General features: G+C 35.7%; 1 protein-coding gene across 2 annotated transcripts in view; it reads right to left on the bottom strand.

The window, feature by feature from the left end:
• The window catches only part of LOC145278331 (cysteine-rich venom protein Mr30-like), a 63,636-nt gene that overhangs the window by 30,076 nt on the left and 15,759 nt on the right, over nucleotides 1–17,801 (bottom strand). Inside the window, exon 1 of one of the 2 annotated variants that reach the window (XM_080130622.1) lies at nucleotides 4,455–4,923. The exons of the other annotated variant lie outside the window; for it this stretch is intronic. Within the exon in view, the coding sequence (XP_079986748.1) occupies nucleotides 4,455–4,508 (54 nt within the window). The 5' untranslated portion in view covers nucleotides 4,509–4,923. Of the gene's footprint in view, nucleotides 1–4,454; nucleotides 4,924–17,801 lie in introns of those variants that run through there. 2 annotated transcript variants of the gene reach the window in all.

The raw sequence follows: 17,801 nt of genomic DNA, 5'->3' as shown, positions 1-17,801 counted from the left end.
TATATTATTAGAGAGTCGTGATTTCAAAAGTAAAAAAATAAGTATTTGTGTGCCGTCAGCTAGGATCGAAATCGAAGCATTCAACGCTGATGACATCACCACTGTACCAATGTGACATGCATATCAACTGTAGTACAAAACCGATGCAGTTGATCTCAGCACAGTTAGAAGATGGGTTCGTTGATTTCAGATAGGCGACAGAGCATGCTCCAGACGCCGATGCAGATCCACCATCCCCAAAAGCACTGTGCACCTCAACCACCTCATCTGTACTCATCAGAGCATAACGGTGAATGAAATGCATGTAGAATTGAATGTGGATGTCGGTACACTTGAAAACGATGCTGTCATTCCTAGGATACAGCAAAGGGTGTGCTAAGAGGGTTCCAGGAATATTCACACAGGAGGACCAAAAGAACGAGACGTATGTCAGGACTTGTTGAATCAAAACAAAGCCAAAGATAACAGATCCTTGGCCCACTGTATGCTGGCATCCGAATGGCAGTTGATGGAATGACACAACTCACTCAACCAGAAAAAAACGTAAATATTTTTGGAGACAAATATGGATAAATGCTTGAAATATATTATTACAAGAAATAGAACTGACTGGTGATAAATAACATTAGTATTTTGATCTGCACCGACCAGACACTGGCTAGCGATAAATAACTTGTTAGTTTTGTGATCTGCACCCACCATACACTGGCTGGCGATAAATAACTTATGAGTATTGTGATCTACATTTTTATTTTAAGGGGATATTCAAGATGATAATGATCAAAGTGAATTAGCGAATTAATACATAGATTATTTTTTCACACAAAAAATTAACACAAATTTGACCATATTTAACCATCAATTTGGCATGAAGCATTCATTCTAGTACACAGGCTATAACTTTTGCCTCTTATATATGTATATGTATATACAATATTTCCACCAGATCGGTTCAGTAGTTTCCAAGAAAAGTTCTAGAGTAAATGTGGTATTGTGATGACTAATACTTATTATCCCTAGCTGTGCATCGAACAGAAACCATAGTAGTTAGTTTGCTGCACCTTATCATAACAAAGATCCATGCAAAATTTCAGCCAGATCGCCCTAGTAGCCTCCAAGCAGAAGTGGAGTGGACAGACAGACAGATAAACTAAGAACAATATAATATAAAAGATGAGATAGAAAAAAAAAACATAGGTTGATACCACAGAAAATTGTAATGAATTATCTAAGAGAATGAAAAGTTTGAGGAGGAAAAATACCACCCGCATCTCTACTGGAATGGTATGGCGAGTACTGGAATCCTGAAGATGTTTACTGTTACTCAAATTCCAAAAAGAGGACCACTGGCTGTTATTAATGAGAATTTAATCGTTAACGGCTATTGTGATAATGTAAAATAATTTGTTATCTAAAGAGGTGAAGAGGACTGGAAAATTGGGGAGACTCCAAGGAACACCACAATTACATGTAAAAACTTTGAGTAAATACAGAAATCGATAGTAAATGGCTTTTGCGATAATGCAAACTAATTCACAAAGGTTATTGAAAGAAGTGGAGAGTGCTAGAAATCTGGGAAGACTTGTTGTCACTCAGACTCTACAGTTGCACGGGAACCGCTAGAATCTTGTGGAAAATGTGGAAGACTAAGAAAAAAAGATGCCGATAGTCTATGTTCATTTGTTTTGATCTGCCTATCAGTATATTATCCTTCAGCTAACATTCACGTATGTGGAGACTTCAATGTTCACAACGTCGAATGGTTGACCCACTCAAACAAGACCGATGATGAGGGGAGGTTCTGTCATGATTTCTCCATTGCCTATGACCTCACTCAGATTGTTCAGGAACCTACCCGTGTGCCCGATAATGACGGCCAGTATGCGAGCCTACTAGACCTTTTTCTCACAACTTGCCCTGAACTATGTTCAGTTTCTGTTCTGTCGCCTCTTGGATCTTCCGACCACTCTGTTGTATCAATTAAGATAAAAATGAAATGTAATAAGTCCCCAGACGTACCTCTTCATCGTACAGTATATCGATACACTAAGGCTGACTGGGATAGCTTCCGTACATTTATATCTGATCTACCTCTGCATTCCATGTTTAAAAAGGATGTGTCCTCTATAGTATTAGACCTAACTGAATGGTTAATTGTAGGTATTGACCATTTCATACCCTCTAAAAAATTTCAGCAAAAACCTAACAGCCAGCCATGGTTCTCTCCAGAATGTGCTGCTGCCATTGCGCACAGAAATCACTTTTTCCACTGCTTCAAACGTAATAGATGTATGGAAACTAAAGCCGTTTTTAGGACTGCCAGCAACCATTGTAAGAAAGTAATAAGGAACGCAAGAGAGTTGTATGCTCAATCTGTTAAGTCCAAAGTAGCTGAGCAGCGGCTTGGTTCCCACCAGTTTTGGAAAATAGCAAACAGAATCCTGAACAGAAGCGTGTGCTCCATCCCAACTATTATCAATGGATCTGAGGTAATCTCGTCAGCATCAGACAAAGCCAAACTCTTTGTCAAGAACTTTGCAGCTAATTCTACCCTTTGCGACCAAGACCGCCAACCCCCAATATTTCCCCTTGTATCAGAAAACACGCTATGTGATATACGTATATCTGTACGTGATGTTGCCAAGCTAATCAAAAACCTTGATTCCAGTAAAGCAACTGGCCCTGATGGTATTCCAATTATAGTACTCAAAAAACTTCAACCTGAACTAGCGCCCATACTTACAAAACTGTTTAAACGTTGTCTTAAGGAGAATAGTTTCCCATCTCCCTGGAAAATCTCATCAGTATGCCCTGTATTTAAGAATTCAGGTGATCGCTCATCCCCCTCTCAGTACAGGCCAATAAGTCTCCTGTGCGTCATGAGTAAGTTGCTAGAATCTGTATTAAATACAGAAGTAATCAAACATCTCAACAAAAATAACCTTCTTAGTGACACTCAATATGGTTTCCGTTCTGCTAGATCTACAGCAGATGTCCTTACAGTTATATCGCATAGGATTAGCAAATCTCTCGACGGTGGCAATCTTTCTAGGGCAATTGCTCTTGACATATCTAAAGCCTTTGATAGGGTATGGCATAAAGGTTTACTTCATAAGATCGCTAGCTATGGTATAGCTGGAAAAGTCTTCTCAATTATTAAATCATTTCTTTCTGATAGATTCATAAGAGTAGTAGTTGAGGGGCAAAAATCAGAAGCTCACAATATTAATGCCGGTGTCCCTCAGGGATCCATCCTGGGCCCAACTCTTTTCCTGATCTACATTAATGATCTTCCAAATCATATCCTTACATCATTTGTAGACATTTATGCTGACGACACTACCATTTATGGTACCACATCTAAGACAGTAAACGAGCAAGTTCTCTCCAATTCTCTCTCCTCTGATCTTGAGCACGTAGTACAATGGGGAAAGGAGTGGCTGGTTACTTTTAATGCATCTAAAACCAAGCTTCTCTCTTTACATCATCAACATTCTAATCCACATTTGTCATCAATTGAAATGAATGGCTCTCGTCTTCAGGAGGCCTCAAGTTTTGACAAGCTTCTGGGCTTGACCATTACTCCTGATCTTAAATGGAACACGTATATCAAATCTGTTGCCAAGGCCGCTGGAAAAATGGTGGGATCTTTCTATCGATCCAGTAGATATCTCACTGCTGATGCTATTCTCTATCTATATAAGAGCCAGGTACGTCCAAGGATGGAATACTGTTGCCACATCTGGGCAGGAGCTGCTAGAAAGAACTTGTCCTGCCTTGATAGAGTTCAAAATAGACTTCGTAGCCTCGTAGGAGATGTCCTTTTCTCCTCCTTGCAACCTCTATCTCACAGAAGAGATGTTGCGAGTTTGTCTCTGATGTATCGTTATTTTCATGGAAAGTGTTCAACTGAGCTTCAATCTATGGTCCCCCCTCGCCAAACTTTCACAAGAAACACTCGTCTAGCTGTAAACACTATCAATAATTTCCCCCACTCTTTATCTGTGCCTAAACCTAAACGTAGATTCCATGAACAAAGCTTCTTTCTTAGAACTGCACGCCTGTGGAATTGTCTTCCGTTTTCCTGCTTTCCGGCTGACTACAATATGGTTTTGTTCAAGTCTAAAGTAAATAAGTTCTTGATGAGCCGTTCCATATAAGTTATTAAATTTACCAAATTTTCATTACTAATGATTACTATATTGACCAACTTCTACTGTACACTCTTTAACCCTTATCCTTGAGTGGCCTCTGGGCCTTGATAATGTGGTGATGCCTTTGTAAAAAAAAAAAAAAAAAAAAAAAAGTATAAAATCGGCAATACCAACAGCCAGACACAAAATGTGAATAATAATGATAATAATAATAATAATAATAATAATAATAATAATAATAATAATGATAATAATAATAATAACAATAGTAATAAGTATTATTAAACATGTTTTACTTACATTGGCGAAGGAAAACAGGTATGCAAGAACAAAAAATATTTTCAGTCTATCCATATTTTTGATTATGGACGATTATTTTCTCGGCACGAGATGTAAAAGTGAGTTTGAAACTTGACAAATATAATTTCTAACCAGATTTTCAACAATTTGTATGAATCAGATCAAACAACAGATGTTGGCTTTTCCGGTAGGGTTAAACCAATGGGGCGTTTCAATATGTGCTGAAACGAAAGGATCACTCAACTGTTTCAAATTTGGAAATATGAAAAAAGAAAAAAAAAAAAGATATTACGACCACTAACAAGTCCAACAATCGAACACAGGTATGAGAATCAAATATAATTTCTACTATGGAAGCGCAAACCTCTCTCTAACTCTTTCAACTTAATCTTACTGTAAAATTAGAATATTTGATATCATATATTATAAAGATTAGCAACGCATGGGTAGAAGATCCAAGTTAATTTTCTGAGTTTAAGATCAATTTATTTCATTGCAGACTATTATTCTCATTTGTTTAGTTGCTGCTTCATGACGTTTCGGCCAACTATTCTTCTGGCCTTCATCAGGTGGTAACTGCTATGGGATAGGGACTCTGAATCTCCTAACTTCATCCTCAGCAATTACTGCCATCCATAGTTGTTGACATCTCACCACGTTTTTGGCCAAGTAAGCCTCTGGCTGGCTTTGGGTAGGATTGAAGCTGCTCACCTGGAACCGTACAGATTCAATATCTCTATCTACTATGCCATGGGCCCTGAAGAGTGATCAAGAAATCAAAACTTGATCGCCCTTCAGGGCCCTTGTCACAGTGGATAGAGACGTTGAATCTCTATGGTTCCAGGTGAGCATTGTCTGAAGTTAGCAGCTTCAATCCTACCCAAAGCCAGCCAGAGGCTTACTTGGCCAAAAACGTGGTGAGACAACAACAACTATGGATGGCAGTAATTGCTGAGAATATAGTTAGGAGATTTGGAGTTCCTATTGTGTCGCGGCGGTTACCACCTGACAAAAGCCAGAAGAATAGTTGGCTGAAACGTCATGAAGCAACAACTAAACAGATGAGAATAATAGTCTGCAATAAATAAATTAATAAATAAAACTTATCTCAATGAATGAATTCCAATTAAATGTTTAATATTATTGAAATCTATTGAAATATAGGTTTGGCAATGAAAGCATAAATCTCCATCTAGGCTCTTTAAATTGGTCCAACTGTGACATTAGAATATTTGATATGGTATATAATAAAGATTAGCAATGCAAAGATAGAGAATCTAAGTTAATTTTCTGAGCATGTATAATGTTATTAAAATATATTGGAATATACGTTTTGCAAGGGAAGTATAAACCTCCATCTAGACTTTTAACTTTATCAGATTGTAAAATAAGAAGAGTTTATATTATCTATATATAAAGCGAAAATGTGTGTGTGTGTGTGTGTGCATTTTTTCTGTAGGTCCAGTCCGGCAAAGGCTTTTTTTGCTGGAATTCCCGGGGGGGTAGGGGGTACTATTTCTTAGAACTTTTTATATACCGTCTAGATCATAATACCTAGGATTTGCGAACGTGCTTCGCGTCTAGATTTATTTACATCGACTTTTACAAAATTCTTGCTATTTCGGCCCCTCTCGTGTTGATTCTTCGGCTTTTTTGCATAAAAGCGAAACTAATATAAAGCGAAGGCGTTATTCCCGGCTTTTGTGCCAGGAACGTCCAGAAAGCAATCAGCTTTTGATCAATGAACCCCTTATATCAGACAATTGCTATTCATTGGGACACTTCCCTTTTTACAGGGAGCGGGTTTTCCCCCCCCAACATCTTGGGGAAGTAAAACCCAAAAAAACTACCCCTCAGTGAAAGTTAACTGCGGTATTTCTATTGACCTCATTAAATTTAAAATCATGCACCTACCAATTTATGTAAACAACCCCCCCCCCAAAAAAAAACTGTATCACAGTAAGAATTAACTGCGTGATTTCTATGGCGTGATATTTGACCTCAATTCTTAAATAAATTCAAACGTTTTTCTGTTACTCTCCCTTGCTGGCCGAGCTAGTAAACATGTCAGTTTTTTTTCACACTTTATTTTCCATCTTCGCCTCAAGGCTCCTGGTTCGATTCTACCTACCTACCTACCTACCAAAACTTTTTTTGTTACCCCCCCCCTCAACACACACACCTACAAACACCGGGCAACACCGGGTACCCCCGCTAGTCTATTAAATAAATCTCACCTGTCTGTTAGTGTGTGTATGTATGTATGTTTGTATGTCTGCCTAAATCTTTCAACAGAGGCGACGGATTTTCACGAAATCAGTATCATTTGAAGCTCGACCCTTCGGACGACAAATATAAAAAAATTGGCTAAAAACTATAATTCCTTCACCCTCAACTGAGCATTTTTCTACAGGGAGGGGTCGCTTTTTTGCCGATATTTTTAAAAGTCATCCCCTCTTTTCAATTATCTAGCCTTAATTTAAACCTGTGTCACTGCTTGGCGATGGGCACAACAGCTAACGTGTCACTTTTATTTTTTTTTTTCACTTTCTTTTTTTCCTTCACGTCACAGGTTTGAGCCTGCTTGCCTACTACAACTTTTTTTTTCTTTTGCTCAACGTACACCTCTAAACACCCGGGCAACGCCAGGCACCCAGGCTAGTATATTATAAAGATTAGCAATGCCTGGGTAGAGAATTTAAATGAATTGTGCGTGCTAAAGCTCACGGTGCAGTACGTTGACAATGCAACATATGTCATAAGTAAAAACCAGTTAAAATCCCAAGTGGACAAAGATATTTCATTTATTAATAGTTTATCTATGGCAAACTATTAAGACAGTGAGTAAGACAAATTAGTGATAAAATTACGTACAGAAATACATTGTTCCCATACAATAAATATGCATACCTTGCTCATATATAAAAGTAATCTGAAAACTTTCTCATGGCGTTGATTCTGTTAGGTGAAGTGCCTCAAAGCTAATATTGCTTCTAACGTGTCTTTCAGCAAATTAAAAAGAAATTTTAATGTATAAAAAGCTATATGTTTGCCTGTCTGTCTGTCTCCATATTTTCAAACTTTATCTCCACCGAAACTAAAAGTCGCAGAGCAGCGCTATGGGCCTCAAATGATTGGATTTTTTACGAACCGTTCTTTTATGGGTCTTTAGCCGGTTGAAATAGTTTTTAAGGGGACAAAAATGGCTCAAAATTGAAAAAAAAACCCTGTTATACATTTTGTGCATTCATCTTAGTTTATTTTTTATTTTTAATTTGTTCATATGCATGTCACGTTTGTACAGTAGTAACGTCACTAGCTTTGAATGCGACAGTTTTGCTTTTGATTCTAGATGGTGGCCTCCCCAAATACTTTTTTTTACTTTTGAAATCACGACTCTCTAATAATATATACGAAATCTGGAAAAATTAAAATATATTTAAGCGTATTTTACGCCTGGGCAAAGGTTTAGTTTTAATTCTTCACCACGTATTGGTACAACTTGTGGCCTTCGGGACAAGATCAAGTGTAGTATCTGTTCCGGCAGATACTGCAAGCTATGACTAGCTAGGACTAGCTATGACTAGCAAGGACCAGATGTGGGGGCAACCCCACATGCCTGACATTTAACCAGCTCCCATTTCCCACCTCTCGGGAGCTGGTCCCCTTTTTCCCTTCCCCCTCCCTTCACTCCTCACATTAAAAATCGGCCTTGTGCCTAATTTGCTCGGTGGGGGAGCAAATAAATACCATCTGTTCCGGCAGATACTGCAAGCAAAGACCCTATGTGGGGGCGACCCCACAGATAAGACCTTGGTCAATGTAGGGGCAACCCTTCATACCAATTGTCACTATCCAGCTCCCCTACTCCCCGGGGAGTTGGTCCCCATTTCCCCTTCACTCCTCATATTAAAAATCGGCCTTGTGCCTAATTTGCTCGGTGGGGGGAGCAAATAAATACCATCTGTTCTTCAGATGCTGCACTTCAATTTCTTGTTCTCTGTCAGTGGAGGAGAAATCCTTCACGACTGAGACAATTTTTATTTTTGTTCCTTTTCTCCACGTTAAAAAACGACCCTGGTGTCTAACTCTGTCCCGTGGGGAGGCATTGTAAATAGGAACAAGATTCGGAGGTTGAGTTATCCCTTTTTTATCATGATAGTCTAAGCTTTAGCTTACCAAGGGACATAACTCTAACATAGAATACAATTTATCCCAAAGGGAGATAACTTTATTCCTGGCACTACTATCTTTCACTCATGTCATATATGTACTTCATGGGAATATATATATACATTTCAACGCACAAGTGTTAATCAAAACCTTGATTTTAAATTCATTCTTGCAATAGAAAATGTAGTTGTCCCAAGCAAAGAAAAATGGCAGCATCAATTCGGTCAGATTGAAAATAGAAGCTATCTTTGAAGAATTATGTTTGTTAAATGTAACTCTGGATATATATTAGGAGACCAGTACAAAAACCTCCAAATAATAAAGAACCTTTGCACACACACACACACACACACACACACACACACACACACACACACACACACACACACACACACACACACACATACTAGCAGGTAGACCCGACGTTGCCCAGGATTAAATGAGGATCAATGAATGTTCCACACTTCCAGTACTTTATATACTGTTTTTGTTGTTTTTTTGGAATCCTTTGGGATGAGGCTTCATAATTTCATTCTTTTGCGGACTGCTATCCTAATCTTCATAGCTCTTGTTGTTTCACCACGTTTCGGTCAACTGATCCTCTGTCCTTCTTCAACTATGAAGATGGAGATAACAGTCCGCAAAAAAATGAATACATAATTTATGAAACCTCATCTCAAAGTATTCCAAAGAATGCAAAAAAACAAAAAAAACAAAAAATATATAATACTATTTGGTACTGACCCAACAATGGAAGACCAAATAAGGACGCAAAATTGAATTTATAAAACCATAAAATCCAACCTTGATCGTTCAGTGGATAGAGATGTTGAGTCTCTATGGTTCAAGGTGAGCATTGTCTGAAGATAGCGGTTTCAATCCTACCCAAGCAGGCCATCATAATCTACACTTCACTGTAGAGTTCCATTTTCTGAGCAGATTGATTTTCATAAAAAAAATATTTTTATATAATGACTTGAATTAAAGATTAAAATGCAAAAGTCAAGTATCATAGTTCAGTTGTGCTCTAAACAGAAGCATTCATTTCGAACATGTCCCTGTCTTATCAAATAACCTACTGTTGATTTTATATGATGGCCCCTTCTACTTGTGTTGTGATAAAACTTCTCAAATGCTCTTGTAATGTGAGGTTGTATAAGAGTGTTAACTTTGGTCCAAAGCGGACTGTTCCTTCTTTAATAGGATTTTTTTGATTATCGATTTTTGACACTTATGAGAGGCATCCTGATACAAAACGTATCTAAGAACACTCCCAGACACAAAGTGCATGTTTGTAAATTTTTTTTTTAAATTGGCAGAGCCGTTTCGAAGTTCATAGGAAACAAACTCAAACACACACATAGACATGCACACGCACACACGCACACACACACACACACACACACAAAGTGCTTTTTATATATTTTATATATATTATATATTATTTTTCGGTATTGTATATTCAAATATAAAAACACATGCATATACCTACATTATATATATATACATATTTCATCTTTTATTTATACCAATCCTTTAATTTATGAAGCTTGATGTAACTACGGAGTACATAACAAATAAATAACAAAAGCCTATATTCCAAATTTCAAGATGTTGACCATCTTACCGTTTATTCCTTTAAATACATTGATTATTATTATATCAATAATTGTATTTATTTCGTCCTTAACTCATCAGAAGATAAAACACTTATCAATTTTAAAAGAAAATAAAGGCATATGAGCATGATTACAAAATCTGAAAATTGGGAGAGAAGTTGCAAGTACCTTTTTTCATTTAATAACGCTATCTTTGAATGTTCAAGTTATATATATATATATATATATATATATATATATATATATATATATATATATATATATATATATATATATAAGTAGGTATGTATATATGTTTTCATATTTGAATGTACAATACCAAAAAGTAATATATGTTATCTTTCAAAGTGTGTCTTGTGTAGTTTTTTACTTTTATCTGGACACACTTGTTTTAGATAGTAAATTATGAAAGTGTTAACGTCTCTATGAATACTTCAACATGGTCTCACAGTCTGCTGCAATTTATATTTACTTTATGGGTATGTGGCATCATTTGCCCGGAACATGGATTTTTTTTTTTTTTTAAGCAGCTGTCTCCCTTAATATCCCTTCAATGACTTATCGCCATTCATACAAGCAGATTAATTTTTCAAGGATTGAATATCACAAGGGGTAATACAATATATTTTTCTCCAGAATGGCAAACAATCTGCATGACCACCAGTTTGACCCAGTTTAGCTATTACAGCGGTTATGCAATATATCTACTGATCAATATTAATTTATACTAGACCGAAAAGTAAAATTTTTAAAAAGATTTTATAAATTGAATCCCCAGCATTGCCCGGGTGCAAATATGCATGTTGCAAATAAACACATGTCATGCACAGAACTGCAAATCACCGGATCAAACCTTTCCCAACTTTGAGCCTTGCTGTTATGGTGTTGGGAGTAAAAACCTGGAATCATACAGCTTAACAAATAGCTGCAACCAACGAAGATCAGAGAATCCTGAGGCACGATCTTTGTGGGTTCTATGCAGAAGTCTGTCTTGCTAAACAAATTGTTGTGATGTGACCATCGCTCATATATACTCTAGAGAGCGGAAAGGGAGGATTGAAGACATGTGTTGCATGGAGAGCAATGATACAATGGATATGCGATGAGAATCTTAAAGACTGGTTTAGATCTGATAACTTCAGGGGATGGTTAGATTTGGACAGTATAAGGATGTTTACAGAACAGGAGACTTCGTTGGTATAGCCACATTGAATGTATAGATGAGAGTTCTTTGGCTTGATAAAGAACAATTGATGTGACAGGAAGTGAAAGAAAAACATGGAAGATGATTTTAGAGAAAGAGGGATAAATAAAGGCCTGGTCAGAGATGGTTTCATTTGAAAATCAATTTCTAAAAGCCAGCCAACAATTACCAGTTGAAGTTGTGAGTGGAAATATGAACACTTAGCAGTTTATGTATCAACTCACCTATCAGTTGTTTCTACTTGACACGGACTTCTATTATTGTACCTAGCGCAATAAAACTATTTTACATTTTATATCCATGTATTGTTTTCCACTCAACAACAGAACAAATCTGGTGGAAAAAAAAGATTTTATTTAAACTCACCACAGAGCGCCAACATATCTACCTGACGAGGTATTCGTTCTAGACTTTCTTCAGACTGCAAACGAACCTAGTGGCGAGAGATTTTTTATCTAAAATTGAGTACAGATTTGAAAAACTATGAAGTGAAAACAGATTTGATGATGCAATAAGTCAAAAAGTAAAACTCATATTGTTGGAGTTGAAAAATTTGATACAACACAAACAAATAAGCAACAACAACCTGCAAAAATGAAACAGGAAATTAAAAATGCCTACAAACTTGTTGCTTCAGCATACAAATATTGGCAGAATATGAGGACTATTTTTTTATTTGCTTATCTTATAGATTTCAATACGAGGCTCATTACTTTAAATTCACTCTCTTATATATGTCTATGTCTACGTGTAGACAGGTAGATGAGCCTTTCAATCAAATTTATGGCAACCAATTTAGGAGAAGAAAACCTGCAGCCAAGATGATTACTGGTTATCTTGCCTTGGCATGTCACCAGGTTATAATCATGGCGGTTTAGAGGGTTGCACTCATGTTGATGGACCTTAAAATCATCATAAAAGTTTTTATTGTCATTCCTAGATGACTTTGAATCTCTTCTGCTTTCTTGCTTAGCCAGGAACCATGTATCTGAGTTTCATATGAACGCTGCTACACAAGCTTTTACAGGTGTCATTCTTCAATTTGATGGCTGGATCTTTCAATATAGGCTTCAGAAGTAAAACCGCTTCTCTTCTAGCAACTGAGTGATCTCAAAGAAACATCTGTTTGGCGAGCTTCAACATGGCAAGTACTCCTATGGCGGCCAAAGGAAACAGTTTGAAAACATTCTAAAACCATCACTGAATACCTTCAATGTTGATCTGCCATCATGGTAACAAGGAACAAACCGCGCGATCAACGTTAACCGCGAAAACATAGTTGAAATTAACATTTATATAAAATGTAAATGCCATTCAAGACAGTCAAGAGTGATCTTACGATTTTGACACCATGATTTGTGCAAGTGGCCTTAAGTGACCGACTTATTTCATTTTAATATAAAGTTCTTAACAGTAAGAACCGAGTTCTTAAAGGGGCAGACATAATATCATAATCTCTCTCTCTCTCTCTCTCTCTCTCTCTCTCTCTCTCTCTCTCTCTCTCTCTCTCTCTCTTTATATATATATATATATACGAGCAAACAGTTAATAAAACATGTTAAAAAACACTTTGAAATGAGTTAAAAACATATTTAATCTGAAAAGGAAACACTAGATAAGTGGATAGTCCTTAATCTGCGGAGTTACAAAGAAATACTTTCCTTCTCATCAGAGGGTAGGAATTAGCAAAATGCAGGATCGGATTTTGCATGAAAAAGTATTTGATGAAACAACAAGTAAGTCAAAGATCTTACTTGATAACAAAAGAAGTGAAGCAGAGGGAATATGGGAAGAAAAAGGTGATTACACATGAATGGATAGTCTGGTGAAAGATAAATAATCCAATGACGGTAAAATCCAAATATATAACTTCAAGAAAGTTAATTGAATTTCCATTTGCACAAGTAAAATCCAAGGAAATCCCATCATTGGAAGAAGATGGTTCATAATAATCCAAAGGCAGAAATCCATGGAATAATTCACAAAAATGTGTACAAGGAAAAAATGAAAAAATTCCAATAATATTAATAAAAGAAAAATAAGATATGCTTTTCACTCTATTGCTGAGACATAAATATAAATAAGAAAGATCAGGGAAAAAGAAGAGGGGAAAAAATAGTGATATAGTTAAATATAAAATAGAGAAACAAATGTCAAAATGACCCAGACAGGAAATGTTAAAGGTGCGAAAAAAATATATAGGGCAAAATAATATAGGTCAACTGAAATGTACAGGTCATCATTTAAAAAAAAGGTCAGCACGAGTTGTTAGAAGACACTAAATGGAAAATAAATAAGTTAATTAATAAATAAATAGAAAATAAATAATAAATAGACAATAAATAAATAAATAAAAAATAAAATATAAAATAAAAAAATAAAAATTATTTAAGGGGAGAGGATAGCCGGTATCTGCAAATTCAGGAAAAAGCAAGAAAAAAGTACGTAAATGCATATAGTAAAATATAAGTAAATATACATACAAGATATGAAAGTGTGGGTAGATTGATATATTAGATAGATAGGAAAGTTGAAAGAATAAAGCAGAAAATGCAGATAAAAAACCGGCCATGCAAAGAAGAAATAAAGAATTAAAATAAAGGATTATTAAATTATAAAGTATTAAGAAGTATGTAGAAAAACGATAAAGTTAAAGAAAATTTTTTTTATATCTATCTAAAAGGTAAAAGTAATAATTATGTAATTTCAAAATTGCCATAATTAAATTTGGACTTATATTTACAGAAAGAGATCAGTTCATTTTTAGAATTTATTATATTGTTACTTTGAGGGGAAGTAATTATAGTTATAGCCTTGGTTGTGCAGAGGCGACATGACTTAGAGCCTGGAGTATAAGACTTAACTTTTTTTATGATAGTCCATTTGATTGAGAAGGGGGTATTGTTAGAGTTAAGTTTTTTAATTAAAGTGTTTAGAGAAGTTCCTTGGTTATTATTAGAATTATGGTCGTTAAAAGAAGAAATGTGGTTTGATATTCTTTTCTTAATTAATGTTGAAGTAGCGCCGATATATGTATGTACTTTATTAAAAGCTCGAGGTTTGGTATTAATATTAATTTGCTGATTTGTATTAGTTAAATGGTTTGAATTTTGTTCATAGTGTTCAACAAATGGTGGGACAATGATTGTATGAGGACTATTTTTGAGGGGATAATGAGTGTTGTTAGTGTTAGGATGGCTGTTAGGAGAAATATTATTAATATTATTAATAATATTGTATATACATATATATTTAGTGGAGATGGTAATTAATAAAAACTGAAGAATGTGCTCAATACTGTTGTAGAGCAAATATGCGATATATTTTTTACATTATTGTTTCGGCTACACGGCCGTTTTTTTTTTTTTTTTGGCCGTCTGTAGCATCCTCAGACTTTTACAGAAATGTTCGTTATTTTGGGATGAAAGAGTGGAAGCGTGAATGAGGTCAGGGGGGGGGGTTGTGAGGAGAGCAAAAGAGGGAGAGAGGAAGGGAAAAGGAGGGGAGGTGGGGGGAGTGTTTGGTATGTCCATAATGTTTTAGTTTTGGGGTTTAAGGAACTTGTGGGGGAGGGTCTGGAAGGTTCATTTCTGTTGTAGCTGAGGACATAGGGATACATGAGGGGAAGGGGAATATGTGGGGGGGGTTGTTACTTTAAAATTCGAGTCTTAATGTTAAAGTTTTTTGCTTCTCGTTGGTGGGGTGATTTCTTGGTAAGTATGTCTTGAGCTGTTGGGTGTTCGGTTATGTTTGGAGGCGGGAGGAGCTGTGATTCGGTTTATTTATTTTTAGTTTTTATTTTGTAGTTAATTGTTTGGAGAGGGTAAGCTAGCGGTCACAGCCACGGGTACATACATGTGCACGTACACACATATATACTTAAAAGAAACGGTCACGGGTACACATACATGTTTAATTTCACCAGAATATCGTTTTTATTGTGAGGTTCGAATCCCATAATCGGTGGCAATTATAACTGCCGATACTGACGAATCCGAAAGAATGAAGCATTAATGTCTTCAGGTATTAAAAGTAATTATTTATAATTACAATTAAATAATTATTCTTCATACCTACCTTTTGCTCAATTTGGTAAGCCTCTACCCCCCCCCCCGAGCCACTGAACAGTTGCCATGGAAATGAAGGGAATTAAGAACTATTAAACGGCGAATTCGAGCAAATACATTTTGACAATCTAGAGCAGTGGTTCTCAACCTTTTTTTACTCATGGACTCCTTTCCCCCTCGTTTTATCTTGGTGGACCCCTTCATAACTATTGGTCATAAGACAATCTTCTATTTTTCACTAATATAAATTTTGAGGTTTTAATAATCAAAGAAATATATAATTAAGCTTTATTTTATAATATTTTTTATAATCATATAATTAAGTTTTATTTTTAAATGAAAACTAATTTAATGCAAATAAAGTATTCTACAACAACTTCGGGACAAGATCAAACCAAAACCAAAAACCTAAAGACAGTGAGTTAAGTACGATAACTATTAGGCCAGCTTGCCATGTTCTTTAAAAAGTGTTTTCAAACCTACTTTTTCTTAACATAAAGAAGCTGTCGTGTTAACGATTCGTGCATGCGCAGTTGTGAAACATTTTACAAACAGGTAAAAATTTGACATGCAGAAGTTTAAGTGTAATGTGAACAGATATCTCGCTGCTCAACTCCCTACACAGAATCCTTGAAAATATAGTTACATTAAAGTAGCAATATGATTTGCTTGGGGTGAATAAAAGCAATAAAAAGACATAAAATGTCAATCCTAATTTATTTAAACTTTAATTGACATTTTAATTAGAGTTATTGAAAAAAAAAAACAATGGAAAATTTAGTTATTAAATTAAATTCCTATTCACAAATTTTCTCCTAGGTTTAAGCAATAACATATTGCGTTTTTAATGATATTATTCTAGAAAATTATCGATTCAGCCGGCGATTACCTTTGTTTAGGAAAAATACTATAGATGATGATGATGATGATGATGATGATGCTGATGATGATGATGATGATTATAGTTGTGATGATGATGATGATGATGATGATGATGATGATGATGATGATGATGATGATGTTGATGATAGTTGTAATGATGATGGTGCTGGTAGTGATGATGATGATGATGATGATGATGATGATGATGATGATGATGATGATGATGATGATGATGATGATGATAGCAGTTATGGTGGTGGTGGCGGTGGCGGTTGTGGTGATAGCAGCAATTGTGGTGGTGATGATGACGATGATGAGGATGTAATAATAATGATGATGGTGCTGGTAGTGATGATGATGATGATGATGATGACGACGACGACGACGACGACTAAGTTCTTAAAAAAATTAAAAGGCTATCTACATATCAAATTTATAGTCTCTGTTCACAATTATACCTTTTGGAAGCACCTCACCAACCGCAAATAGTTTCAACATCCACCCCCAACCTTCCCACATTGGAAAAACATCTGTTCCTTTTTTCTATTGACTCTGTCGAAACTTTTTTGTTCAAATTTTTGATCCGAATATGCTAGCAGTTCAGCAAGGACATAAATCATTCTGCAATATTAAATTCTGCTCATTTTCTCATATGAACCAAAAGTCATGGCTGCATCATCTTCACAGACGGATGAACCTCATCACATCTGTTGCCAACAATCCTTTCATTGACATTCTCAATTGGATGATTTGTAGTCACTTAACAATTCATTGAACAGTATCGATTTTGTGATTTAACTTTTTATTGTCCCATTAACATCATTATATAACGTCATCATTAACAGTATCATTTTGTTTTTATAGAAATCGCTCCAGACAAGGCACGAAGCCACTTGAATTAAAAAGTTAAAGAAAAGACCATTTCAAGGTAAATATAAAAAAAACAAAAAAACTAGCCAACGTGTTATATGGATAATTTCTTGCCCAGAAAACAGCAATTCTTCTCAATTTGCTGCAAACATCGTTTATGGAATGTGAGGACTAAAGGACAAAATAAGTGAAGCGAGATTTATAAGGCTGTTGAAAGAACACGCAAGTTTCACTTTTTACACTCTAAATAAACATTATCATTATCACCAGTTTCAAAATTACGAGTGCAATATGATAGTGCTGGGACTAAGAACTCAATCCTTAGTCTTTGCAATAATATGCAGAGGCGAGGGATCAGCATTAGGGTTTTTTTTACTTCTCTGGCTAGACCTAAAACAGTTTGATTGTTTAAAATACAGAAAGAAATATAAATATATCTATCTATTATATTATAAAACTCAAATCGTATTGTTTGGGTGTTGAAACCGGTTTACGATTTCTGGTTTCAGTAAAAACAGAGCCATAAAAGCTT

Source organism: Euprymna scolopes, chromosome 6, assembly GCF_053919585.1.
Source record: "Euprymna scolopes isolate OS-2025 chromosome 6, ASM5391958v1, whole genome shotgun sequence".
NCBI lineage: Eukaryota > Metazoa > Mollusca > Cephalopoda > Sepiida > Sepiolidae > Euprymna > Euprymna scolopes.
This window is presented reverse-complemented; position numbering and strand designations above follow the sequence as displayed.